Source organism: Schistocerca serialis, chromosome 4 (genome assembly GCF_023864345.2).
Source record: "Schistocerca serialis cubense isolate TAMUIC-IGC-003099 chromosome 4, iqSchSeri2.2, whole genome shotgun sequence".
Classification (NCBI taxonomy): domain Eukaryota; kingdom Metazoa; phylum Arthropoda; class Insecta; order Orthoptera; family Acrididae; genus Schistocerca; species Schistocerca serialis.
The window spans coordinates 602,915,084-602,928,628 of NC_064641.1; the positions used below are offsets into that span (position 1 = coordinate 602,915,084).

Here is a 13,545-nt window from a genome sequence, read left to right on the forward strand (position 1 = left end):
ATTTAGTATTGGAGGGCAGCGTGGAGGGTAAAAATCGTAGAGGGAGACCAAGAGATGAATACACCAAGCAGATTCAGAAGGATGTAGGTTGCAGTAAGTACTGGGAGATGAAGAAGTTTGCAGAGGATAGAGTAGCATGGAGAGCTGCATCAAACCAGTCTCAGGACTGAAGACCACAACAACAACAACGTTTTGAACGCCACAACAACAACAACAGCATGGCAACATATCTGCAAGACATCATTTGAATGCTTACAATCGTGGACAAGCAGCTGGATGGCTTGAATGCGGTCAGTGTGTCACTACTATGGCCATAGTAATGAACGTATCCAAAAGTGTCATCTTGCGTTTAAAAAGGTCTCTGAAAGAGATGACATGCTATATAAAAGCATAGACAGACTACCACACTGCAAGGGGATCGATCTGCAGCCCCATTGGTGGCAAGGAACAGATATCTCACTCTGGGCAGACGCTGCAGACCTAGCAGCCACTACCAGTACATGTGTCTCCACAAAAACCATTTCATAGTTATTAAATCAGACTGGTTTTTATGCTTGGAAGCCTGTTTAATGCAGCTCACTCCATCAATGCCATTGTCAAGAAAGAGGTTGTTGGTGTAGGGAGAAGGTTGGCTGGTGTCAGCAACAGCTGTCTAGCGTGATGTTCTCTGACAAATCTCATTTGACTGTGGTGTGTGATTCTAGCCATCAGTTAATGTGGAGAGAGAGAGAAACATGTTACATACCACTGAATGTTCATGTATGTCATCGGTATGGCCTAGGCATTATGATGTGGGCAGGCAGTATGACCGATGGCCAAACACCACTGCATATCTTTGCATGAGATACTGTTACAGTACAGCGGTACTGCAGGTAGATCATTCTAGGTCATGTCCTTCTGTTTAGGGGTGCAGTAGGTCCCACTTTTCTGTTTATGGATGACAATGCCTGCCCACACAGGACTGCTGTGCTGTCGGACACACTAGAAAGTGAAAATATTGAATTTATGGAATGGCCTGCTTACTCCCTGGACCCAAATTCTATTCAGCATGCCTGGGATGCTCTTGGCAGACACATTTCTCAATGAACACCCTTCCCCAAACCATGCAACAACTGGAAACTGCCTCAAGATAGGAGTTGGACAGTATCAGTCAATGACTCAGAACCAGTTTGATAGCCAACGTGAAAATAGGTGCAAAATGTGCCTAAGGAGGACATACTCCTTACCAGGAGTCTGATATCCACCTTCACGTTGGGAGTCTGACCTGTGTCAAATGAGAACACTATTTATGTTTGTTGTCTTGGTTTCCTATGGCGGTGAAATCTGTACAGTTTTTCACTATAAATAAACCATTCCAGCTCTGTTAAGTATGTGCTGTGTTTCATGTTGTCGATCATTGCCTGTGGTTATTCCCATCCAACAATGAGTCTATTCCATAGCAACTATCAAGCAGTATGTAATATTTTGAGCGTCGTAATCCCATTATCAAGCTCCCTCTAGAGACCTTGTACAGTTCATCAGTAATCTGATGCACAATGGCTTTAATGCAAATGTGTTATCAGCTTCCAAGAAAGGATCATTTGTATCAGATAAGTGGAGGCACAAATTCCAGAAAGGCCTTGAAAGTTGGAGTGGATTTGTAGTATGTGATTAGATTAGAGGAAATTTACTTAGTGTTCCAATAGATCCGTATTGAGGAAATCCTCCAGGATGCAGAACATATCTGCAAACAGAAGTACAAAATAAATATTTACAAACAAAAACATCAGATATGGTAATGTACTTTCTATAGGTCCCAAGTGAAATGGTCCTCATGATTGTGGAGTAAGTCAAAAAACTGTAAACATATTTTCATGTAAAACATAATAGCAAACTTATCACTAAACTTGTCAGTGCTCAATACAGTGAGATGTATGTGGTAACTCTTAGGCTGTTGTAGCCATGAACCATCAAATAAAAAAAAATTTTTACAACAATTATTTATAATTATCTCACTGAATTTGTACAGAAGTCAGATTGTCCACAATAAAATACTTGATTTTGTAAGCAACAAATATACATCAGTCAGTTCTACTAAGAACACACTCTCCTAATTCCTTCACAAGAATCAAAACACACTATCCTCATTCCTTCAAAAGTGCAAATCTTTCTTTCCCATCCACTTCACTTGATCCCCTCAACCCAACATGTCACATCCTGGACATTGACCTCCTCCTCTCTGATGGCTCCATCCACACTTCTACATCTACATACATACTCCGCAAGCCACCTGATGGTGTGTGGCGGAGGGTACCCTGAGTACCTCTATCGGTTCTTCCTTCTATTCCAGTCTCGTATTGTTCGTGGAAAGAAAGGTTGTCGGTATGCTTCTGTGTGGGCTCTAATCTCTCTGATTTTATCCTCATGGTCTCTTCGCGGGATATACGTAGGAGGGAGCAATATACTGCTTGACTCTTCGGTGAAGGTATGTTCTCGAAACTTTAACAAAAGCCCGTACCGAGCTACTGAGCGTCTCTCCTGCAGAGTGTTCCACTGGAGTTTATCTATCATCTCCGTGACGCTTTCGCAATTACTAAACGATCCTGTAACGAAGCGCGCTGCTCTCCGTTGGATCTTCTCTATCTCTTCTATCAACCCTATCTGGTAACGATCCCACACTGCTGAGCAGTATTCAAGCAGTGGGCGAACAAGCGTACTGTAACCTACTTCCTTTGTTTTGAGATTGCATTTCCTTAGGATTCTTCCAATGAATCTCAGTCTGGCATCTGCTTTACCGACGATCAACTTTATATGATCATTCCATTTTAAATCACTCCTGATGCGTACTCCCAGATAATTTATGGAATTAACTGCTTCCAGTTGCTGACCTGCTATTTTGTAGCTAAATGATAAGGGATCTATCTTTCTTTGTATTCGCAGCACATTACACTTGTCTACATTAAGATTCAATTGCCATTCCCTGCACCATGCGTCAATTCACTGCAGATCCTCCCGCATTTCAGTACAATTTTCCATTGTTACAACCTCTCGATATACCACAGCATCATCTGCAAAAAGCCTCAGTGAACTTCCGATGTCATCCACAAGGTCATTTATGTATATTGTGAATAGCAACGGTCCTATGACACTCCCCTGCGGCACACCTGAAATCACTCTTACTTCGGAAGACTTCTCTCCATTGAGAATGACATGCTGCGTTCTGTTATCTAGGAACTCTTCAATTCAATCACACAATTGGTCTGATAGTCCATATGCTCTTACTTTGTTCATTAAACGACTGTGGGGAACTGTATCGAACGCCTTGCGGAAGTCAAGAAACACGGCATCTACCTGTGAACCCATGTCTATGGCCCTCTGAGTCTCGTGGACGAATAGCGCGAGCTGGGTTTCGCACGACCGTCTTTTTCGAAACCCATCCTGATTCCTACAGAGTAGATTTCTAGTCTCCAGAAAAGCCATTATACTCGAACATACTACGTGTTCCAAAATTCTACAACTGATCGACGTTAGAGATATAGGTCTATAGTTCTACACATCTGTTCGACGTCCCTTCTTGAAAATGGGGATGACCTGCGCCCTTTTCCAATCCTTTGGAACGCTACGCTCTTCTAGAGACCTACGGTACACCGCTGCAAGAAGGGGAGCAAGTTCCTTAGCGTACTCTGTGTAAAATCGAACTGGTATCCCATCAGGTCCAGCGGCCTTTCCTCTTTTGAGCGATTTTAATTGTTTCTCTATCCCTCTGTCGTCTATTTCGATATCTACCATTTTGTCATCTTTGCGACAATCTAGAGAAGGAACTACAGTGCAGTTTTCCTCTGTGAAACAGTTTTGGAAAAGACATTTAGTATTTCGGCCTTTAGTCTGTCATCCTCTGTTTCAGTACCATTTTGGTCACAGAGTGTCTGGACATTTTGTTTTGATCCACCTACCGCTTTGACATAAGACCAAAATTTCTTAGGATTTTCTGCCAAGTCAGTACATAGAACTTTACTTTCGAATTCATTGAACGCCTCTCGCATAGCCCTCCTCACACTACATTTCGCTTTGCGTAATTTTTGTTTGTCTGCAAGGCTTTGGCTATGTTTATGTTTGCTGTGAAGTTCCCTTTGCTTCCGCAGCAGTTTTCTAACTCGGTTGTTGTACCACGGTGGCTCTTTTCCATCTCCTACGATCTTGCTTGGCACATACTCATCCAACGCATATTGTACGATGGTTTTCAACTTCGTCCACTGATCGTCAACACTATCTGTACTTGAGACAAAACTTTTGTGTTGAGCCGTCAGGTACTCTGTAATCTGCTTTTTGTCACTTTTTCTAAACAGAAGAATCTTCCTATCTTTTTTAATATTTCTATTTACGGCTGAAATCATCGATGCAGTAACCGCTTTATGATCGCTGATTCCCTGTTCTGTGTTAACTGTTTCAAATAGTTCGGGTCTGTTTGTCACCAGAAGGTCTAATATGTTATCGCCACGAGTCGGTTCTCTGTTTAACTGCTCAAGGTAGTTTTCAGATAAAGCAATTAAAAAAAATTCACTCCATTCTTTGTCCCTTCCACCCGTTATGAACGTTTGAGTCTCCCAGTCTATATCCGGCAAATTAAAATCTCCACCCAGAACTATAACATGGTGGGGAAATCTACTCGAAATATTTTCCAAATTATCCTTCAGGTGCTCAGCCACAACAGCTGCTGAGCCAGGGGCCCTATAGCGACATCCAATTACCATGTCTGAGCCTGCTTTAACCGTGACCTTCACCCAAATTATTTCACATTTCGGATCTCCGTCAATTTCCTTCGATACTATTGCACTGCTTATCGCTATAAACACGCCTCCCCCTTCACTGTCCAGCCTGTCTTTGCGGTATACATTCCAATCTGGGTCCACATTAAACTCTCCAACCACCAACAGTACCTGCATTTTGACAATGTCATCCCTTCCACAACAAAAGAATCCCTCCCACAGAGCCTGGCCACCTGGGGATGGCATATCTACATTGACCAGAGCTCCATTGCCCAGTATACTGATGGTCTCACAAAGGCCTTTACAGACAGGCACTATCCCCTAGACTTACTCTGAAAATATATTTCTCGTGTCATATCCCTTCACACCCTCAGTCGCTCTCTCCCCCCCCCCCCCCCCCTCCCACTCCCAAGAATCAGCTACAAAGGAGCACATCCTTTGTCACGCAGTACCACCCTGGACTGGACTGGACCAACTGATTCTCATCCATTGTGAGGGCTTTCAATATATATCATCATGCCCTGAAATGAGTGAAATCCTACCCGCTATCCTTCTCACTGCTTCCTAAACTGGTGTTCGATTGCCCATCACACCTGCACAACATTGTACTCCATCCCTATTCCACTTCCATTCCCAACTCCTTTCCACAAGGATCATATCACTGTGGAAGACAGTCCAGCACTTCTTACTATAATCAGGCTGACCTTACTGCCTTAGAGATGGGCCACTTGTGACAGCAGCTATGTTTCCAGAATGAGATTTTCACTCTGCAGCGGAGTGTGCGCTGATATGAAACTTCCTGGCAGATTAAAACTGTGCGCCCGACCGAGACTCGAACTCGGGACCTTCACCTTTCACGGGCAAGTGCTCTACCATCTGAGCTACCGAAGCTCGACTCACGCCCGGTACTCACAGCTTTACTTCTGCCAGTACCTCGTCTCCTACCTTCCAAACTTTACAGAAGCTCTCCTGCAGAAGTAAAGCTGTGAGTACCGGGCGTGAGTCGTGCTTCGGTAGCTCAGTTGGTAGAGCACTTGCCCGCGTAAGGCAAAGGTCCCGAATTCGAGTCTCGGTTGGGCACACAGTTTTAATCTGCCAGGAAGTTTCAGCAGCTATGTTATTTGCTAACTCTGCTGCAATCACTGCACAGTATTTTATGTCAATATGACGTCCAAATAGCTGTCCCCCAGAATGAATGGCCACTGTCAAACTGTGGACAAGACCACCCTGTGGCACAAAATGCAATTGAACTTAACATGCTCAATTCCAATGGCTGCTTCACAACTGAGACCATCTGGATCCTCCCGTCCACAACCGGCTTTTCTGAACTACGCAGATGGGATTTACCCTTGCAACACATCCTCCACTCCTGGAACAATCCTGGCCTGAATCTCCATTTCCTGAATGTCCTCACACTCTCTGCCCAACACCTTCCCCTCCCTCTATCCTATCGCTCCCTCCCAGCTCACTTGCCATTGTCATCTTCAATGTGTGCTGCTTCCCTCTGGCTCTGACACCCATGCATCACAGGCCTAGTCCATTCACCTGCCAACCTTCCCTCCCACATTGAGCCAGCAAACTGACTGCTTTCCTCTGAACCACTCGCTTCCCAACCCCAAGCCCTCCTACTGCCTCCTGCCTCCCTTTCCCTCTACTCACCCACCCTTGTCCACTTCCTGAAGTGCATTTCTGGTGTTGTGCATCCAACCAGCCAGCCAGCACTATGTGGGGCACAAGTGTGCACGTGTGTGTGTGTGTGTGTGTGTGTGTGTGTGTGTGTGTGTGTGTGTGTGTGTACATTTACCTGTTAAGTTATAAATCTTTTAGAAGCAATAAGATTTATGCGTCTCACAGCTTTTAACTTCTCACTAACATGTAGCCACTTGTGTATTTATTGTATAGGATTAATGTGGTTTAATAATTATAAAAGCACTTTAGTAATACTGAATTATTGTTATACTTGGAATTTTGTTTCACTTATTTTGCGTGAGCATATTAAGCAGCTCTGCTAATCCTTACAGCTTGAATGTCTGGCAGTGAACTTCTGTGCCAAGGTGACTGGGTCATGTTTGAAAACTTTATTCCAACGCAGCCGCAGGCTTCGATGTTTACTTATGAACCAAACAAGTAAGTTTACTTTATGATACCTGGCCTAATAGTTTGCAAATACCATACTACCATGTGACATGATACTTCAGGATTAAAACTAGATCGTAACAGAAACTGTAACTGAATGTAATAATGTTTTAAGAAAAAGCATTTCATTTTCCAACAGATGAAGCAGGAAACACTGAAAAGTCACACAATACAGACAGAAATTTTAATGTCTTAAGTAAGTTTGTATGTCAGGTCATGCCCTTTATTTAGTTTCCTCTGTTTGCACATCTGATACGTAAGTGCTTCCCATATTGTCCAATATGTCTTTTAGCTTTGTTGTCTCATGCATACATATCTTATTTTTTTTGGAATTTGATTAATACAAGAATGAAGTTCTTACAATATTTAACCAAAAGGTGGAAAAGGAGAGTTTACTTCCTGTTAACATCAAGATAACTGGAGCTGGAGTACAAGCTCAGATATGGAAAGGGTAGGGAAGAAAATTAACCACATCCTTTTCGTAGGAACTACTTTGAGTTATTTAAGGAAACACTGCAAACCTAAATATGGATAACCCATTGCCTTACCATTGGGCCACCTAGCTTGGATGAAAAAAATTGCCAATATTTTCATCTGTTTTCATGTACGTTACTCTCCAATTTTCATAATGACATATCATACTGAAATACTAAAAATTATATTTGAAACTGCTTTTATTATTTCAAACTGACTGGTTTTGGGCAGTGTCACCCATCTTCAGATCATTTCTCATAGTTACAGAGTAACCAGGCTTAACAGCACAATCGGTTTCACTATCATATACTCTGATACATCACAGTGAAGCTTATAGTGAAATTAAAACTGATTACTCTGCAACTCCAAGAAATGATATAAAGATGGATGATATTGCCCGAAACTGGTCATCTGAAACAACAAAAACAGCAATCAACAGAAGAAAATAAGTCTGTATCTGAAATTTTGTCTGTTAAGAAATGAAAAAGTAAGGCTATTGTCATCCTGGAGATTGAACACCACAATGCTGTATTAGGTACATACTAGAGGGATATTCCACTGCTTCCTCTGACCTTTGAACAGACTTCTACAGACAGTTATGGTGGGACCTACAGTTTAATATGGACTCCATACTATAGTGCAACTTATCATTTTTCACATTTAAAAATCATTGCCAGAGGTCATAAGTGATAAGTGACATAAGAAATCCTAGGATTCATCAAGACATGAACCCTTGTCTTTTGGATTTGTAGGCTGACACTTATCAATTAGCCAACAAACCCTGTGGAGACAAATGTAATTTCCTTACAGATGTCACTTGTGGATTTCCTGATGCATTGTTGTTTCCTCTTTAATGACTATTATTGATAGTTAAGGCAGTCGACTAATTTTCTGTAGGTTTCCTATTTTAATTCCTATCCAGTCATCAAGATTTAGGTTTTTGTGATTTCCCAAAAATTACATAGCACAAATGCTAGGATGACTTTTGGGAAGCCATTGCACACTTCTGGTCCCATCCTTCCCCAACTGAGCTGTAGTGGTCCATCTTTAATAATCTTGCCATTGTTAAGATGTAAAACTCTAACCTTCCCTTCTTTTTTTCAACAGAACTATGATATTCTGGACACTTCAGTGTTAAGGTTTACACAGTCTAATGTTGACCTAAGAAGAGGCAATGGTATAGAAAAAGTAGCCTAAAATGTTGAAGATTAAGAGACAGAAACTTGGTTAACATATTGTGTCTTAATCTGTGATGACAGTGTCCAATATTGATGGGTCATCTGCCCATTAAAGAACAGATTGTTCAAGATTTATTCTCTAAAAGTTTGGGCTGCAATATTTCACAGTCAATAAGTGATATTATCAATACCACACACAGAAATAATCTACACTTACTGCAATTTTCTTGTGTCTGCGATTGTGAAATAAGACTTTGAAAATCATGTTAAAATTACATGAGTTAGATTCCACATTATTGATGTTCTCAGATTCTTGTTGGTTTCTATTTGATGTGTTAACTTCATTTTACCTAAATCATTAAGTTTAGACTCAGTAAATATCCTATTTGTTACAGATTGATGATAATGGTGTATTGTAGAACAGTAACTTTGTTGCTTTATATACTATTGATTATGTTCTGAGTTCTTTTCAAATTGCTGGGAACAGTTGTGCGCTCATCTTATCTGTCATAAAATTTAGTTAAAGAATAGCTAAGTCACTTACAGTCTCTGTATACAATATGACATGGACTCCATGAACCGTCTGGCTTTGTTAAGCTTAAGCAGCTTTTTTACATTATTACTGATAGATGCATCAATTTGCTTTGCAGTGATACAATAACTGAATTGTGCCAACGTTTCTTGATTTGAAAATGTGAAGAAACAGTTGAAAAAGGATTTGTCATTGTGGTTTTCATTTTGTCATTATCTATTTTGACCCACTGATATCAACAATGGATGGAATATTGTTGTTTGTTAGTTTATCATAAAAAATCTTAGAGCTTTGGTAGATATCTCATAAAAGGATTTTGCTACGGTTTTTGTGATGACTTAGTATATTGCTACTCAAATAGTCATGAGTATTTCAATTAATATCTGCCTATCTGTGGTTCTATGTTTTGCTTCCTCCCTCTTGAATAGCAGGCAGCATTTGTAAAAAATAAGGTTCCTGGATATTACTTGTACCTCTGTCAGCTGTAACTATTCTGTCTGAGAACTTAGTTTTATCAGTGTGGGCAGCTGTTTGTCTGAATTTGAGCCACAGTTTCTCTGTTCTTTGCTTGATTTTAATGACTGCAGCACATGTCTAAGAAATGTTATATCCTTCTTTTTGTAGGTGTTTTCCTTATTTTAATAACCTTTTGTAGTTTGGTGATCATCATAATTACAGATATCATTCTCTATGTAGATACTGTCAAATAGATCAGATCTGTTTGCCATTAATGTATATTTTGTACTTTCATAATGAATGGGTTCCTGAACTACCTGTTGAAGATCCTTTTCAAGAGAATTCTTAGTATTTTTTTCAGGAAGTTTTGGATGGAAGAGACATTCAACTCACAATGTTTCCCACCTGCCCTACAATGGCATTCCACTGCCAACCCTATGTATACAACATTCTGGTTTAACCCTTTGTCACACTCACTCCTGGTCTCTTGCCACATGATTCATATACCTCTGGAACACCCAGGTGCAATGCCTATCCAATTCACTCACCATGTACGTCCTACTCCAGTCTCTTCACAGGCATATCCTATCCTATCATTGGCAGGGCCACCTGTGGAAAAAGTCATCTCATATACCACTTCTGCTCCAACTTGGATGTGCACAGAATTTTTATGTGGGCATGGCCACCAATCAACTCTCCACCCATATGAATGACCACCACTAAACTGAGTCTAAGAGCAGGTTTGACCAGCCAGTGGTGTAACAAGCAGAAGAACATGCTTGATTTCAATGGCTGCTTCACAACCCTTGACATTTGGATCCCCCCCCCCTCCTCCCCCCTCCCTCCGAGCTCCAGCATCTATATACATGGGTGTTATCCTTGTAACACATCCTCCGTTCCCAGTACCAGCCTGTCTCAAATTTCTGCAAACCCCTATACCCACACCCTATTCCACACAATCTCTCTTTTCTCTGTTCTGTCATCTCTCCCAATCCACTCTTCCACATCATAATCACATGCTATTCTGGCAGCTGTGTGTTGCATTCCTATGCTGTGCACCTACTGCCTGTCCCTCCTGCATTCCTGTCTTGTGTACCAGCTGCCTTTTGCTGTGCCATCAGCCATCCTTCCACTCTCCACTTCTTTTCTCCCTTCACCTACTCCAGTCAACAACCCTCACCCCAGCCCACATGCCAAACTGCAGTCCTGACATTGTGCATCAGCCAGTACAAGGTAGTTGTACAGTGTATGATTGGCTGTATGAGTGCAACTGGATACAGCCTCCTAGGTGGATGTGGGGTAGTCAAACAAAGGTGTGGAGATGTGATCCTGTGATGCACCAGGCTGCTAGTCAGACATCAGTTAACAGTCATTTATTTCAAAGAGTTTTGTAAGCACTATGTCCTTTACTACTGTGGCCTAACAATGGCCATGCTGTGCTCATACTGCATGATGGCACAGAGTAGCACATCAGCACACAGCAAGGAATCTACTGGCACAGCCTGTGGTGTAGTCTAGGGTCAGTGCCATGGTGCGGCAACCAGTGCATCTCTGTAGACTGGTGCAGCTGTGGACTTCTGTCAGAGCCTGAGTTTTCTTTCTGAGTGTAGCTGCACTTGGCCCCAGAAATCTGCATTCCTCTGTTGTCAGTTGCCGTGGTGGCATATGGGCAGAAACCCAACAGCAGCATGGAGGACAGCCTGAGATGTGGTCTCACCATACAGCCAGCAAGGCAGTATTTGTACTGCCCTTCAGTGGCAGCACAAGCATCCTGCTCGCAGGCTGAGCAATTTGCAAATAGGCAGATAGGCAGATGAATTCTTTATTCATGTGCTCCCATTTTCCAGGCCCTTCAGCATTCTTGGCTAGCTTAATATGTAGTTTCAGATGTTCTGAGCTTTCTTTAATGCAAAGTTTGCAGTGTGAAAGGCATTATCGCATTGTCCCTAGGTTTTGTCCCCATTGACTGAATAGTGTTATGTCTGCTCTGCAGTGTTGTCAAGGTGCTGAATCAGGGGTTTCTGACACTCTCTCCCACAGCTTGTTTGTACTTCGGCTCTTATGGATGTTGACTCTGGTTTGATGATCATTGGGTACTTGACAGGCATGGTCCATTTACTGTCAGACTCCCAGTTGGCTTCAACAAAATTTTATTTCTCACTTAATTACTATTCTGCTGTGCAACATCGTATATGAATGTGTGTGAATGTGTATTCTAAGTTGAAAAATGATTTGTACAAATGCTAGCAAAGTTTTCAGTCTTGTTTATTGTTTGCTGATGACTGGCTGCCTCTACTATCCAGTGTGTTGTTACCTTTACTCCTAGATTATTTACAGGAAGGTTCATTTCATCTGTCATGCAAGAAATTTTAATTTTCCCAGTCTATTATGGCATTACAGGAACAAATGAAATTTTCTGTTGCATTTGTGGATGAGACTGATGGCTGATAGAATGACCAAACCTCCAGTTTTAAGCTTCTTTTAATGATTAATTCTTCCCAGATTATTTCTCATACACTCAGTTTACATCTCAGTAAATGTTAGTTTCCTATCTACTACTACAAATTAGGCACTGCCCATAAAATATAATCTGAACTTTCAGTATACAGATATCTCCAAAGATGTCACTGCACATGAGGAGAATCATGTATTTTGTTAGTTAATATTTTCACATGATATCACATTTTACAGTCACTTTATTGCTGCTTTGAAATCTTGTGTGACAATGAACATTAGCAGCAGTGTCTACTAACTATAACCAATGCATTTCACAAAATATCCCCAGCAGTATAACTGGTGCATTTTGCTTATTAACTTACTATTAATGTGTGTAGGATGGTTTTAAATTTGGTTACTTCAAAACTGAACTGCACTTTACTTCTCAAAATACCTTCCATATTTTGCTTCATTTCTCAGTCTGTTTGTGAGATTTCTTTCAGCTTCTTTCCTCTCTCCATAGTTACTAAAATAATACTAGGCTTCTTTAGAATTCATAATTTTTATTTACTCCTTTTTCACATCCAATCACATCATTGATTTATATAATGTCATTACATTAACTATGTTTTTTTCTCTATTTTGTATTTGTTTTCCATGTGTTTTAATTGTCATCAGCCATGTATTTTCCTTTTCTGAAGTGCAGCTTTGGTGGGGATATAATTCACTGCTATGTATTCACTTTTGTATACTCTAAGGCATGAGTTAACAGGTAATTTCCATTCAGAGTAAAGACAAAATAGTCTGGAAAACAGACCACTCACTACACAGAATAAATCTTCACATCATGTCAGACTGTGCAGCCAACAGTCAGTAAGTGTGATGTACATTATCTTCCAGTCTCCAAAATACTTAACCATATTTCATAAAAGTTTTAAATAGCAGTAAATATTATGTACAAGTTCAGTGCAGATGTAGTCAGATACATCTGCTCAGCCACTGAACTTTTTTATGACTCTGAATTATCAGTTAATTGTTCCCAGTCAGATCAATTTAGAAATTAATAACATAGCCAAGTCAAGTTACTACTGTGATATTCTGTTGTAAAATTTACTGCCATTAAAGTATATTATTTATACACAGCTGTTACAATGAAAAATTAGTGGCTTGACATAGTTTGTTTTATTTTAAACAAGTTAATGATGACATCAGTAGCATGAAAAATATTTGTCTGAAAACAGGCTTGCAGAGTGAACATGTGATGCAAGTGGAGTGGGAGAAGGCCAACATTCAAGAACTTGATATAACAGCAACAGATCTGTCAACTGAGTGCCTCATTGATATGCTCACACGCATTCCCGGACTACGTTTTCTGTCTGCTGGCCAGATCAATGGATTTAATGATTCGGTAAATCACTATCAGTTATTTTTCTAGCTACTACTGGATAAAATTTTATTTGAGGCTTCAAAACTGCATAATGTGAACTTTACTGTGCTCCATTTAAACTTTTATTTTTCATTGTAGTTTGAACTGCAATGACTCTTGCTGGGGGACTAAAACTGTGTGCTTCAGAAGGATTCAGATCCT

The 13,545-nt window shown here is 40.8% G+C and overlaps 1 protein-coding gene across 3 annotated transcripts in view; it reads left to right on the plus strand.

Annotated features, from left to right (window-relative positions):
* Positions 1-13,545, plus strand: part of LOC126475389 (F-box/LRR-repeat protein 2) — a 710,612-nt gene that overhangs the window by 655,615 nt on the left and 41,452 nt on the right. For all 3 annotated transcript variants that reach the window (XM_050103215.1, XM_050103217.1, XM_050103216.1), the window contains 2 exons: positions 6,767-6,872; positions 13,199-13,365. In XM_050103215.1, the coding sequence (XP_049959172.1) occupies positions 6,767-6,872; positions 13,199-13,365 (273 nt within the window). The remainder of the gene's footprint in view (positions 1-6,766; positions 6,873-13,198; positions 13,366-13,545) is intronic.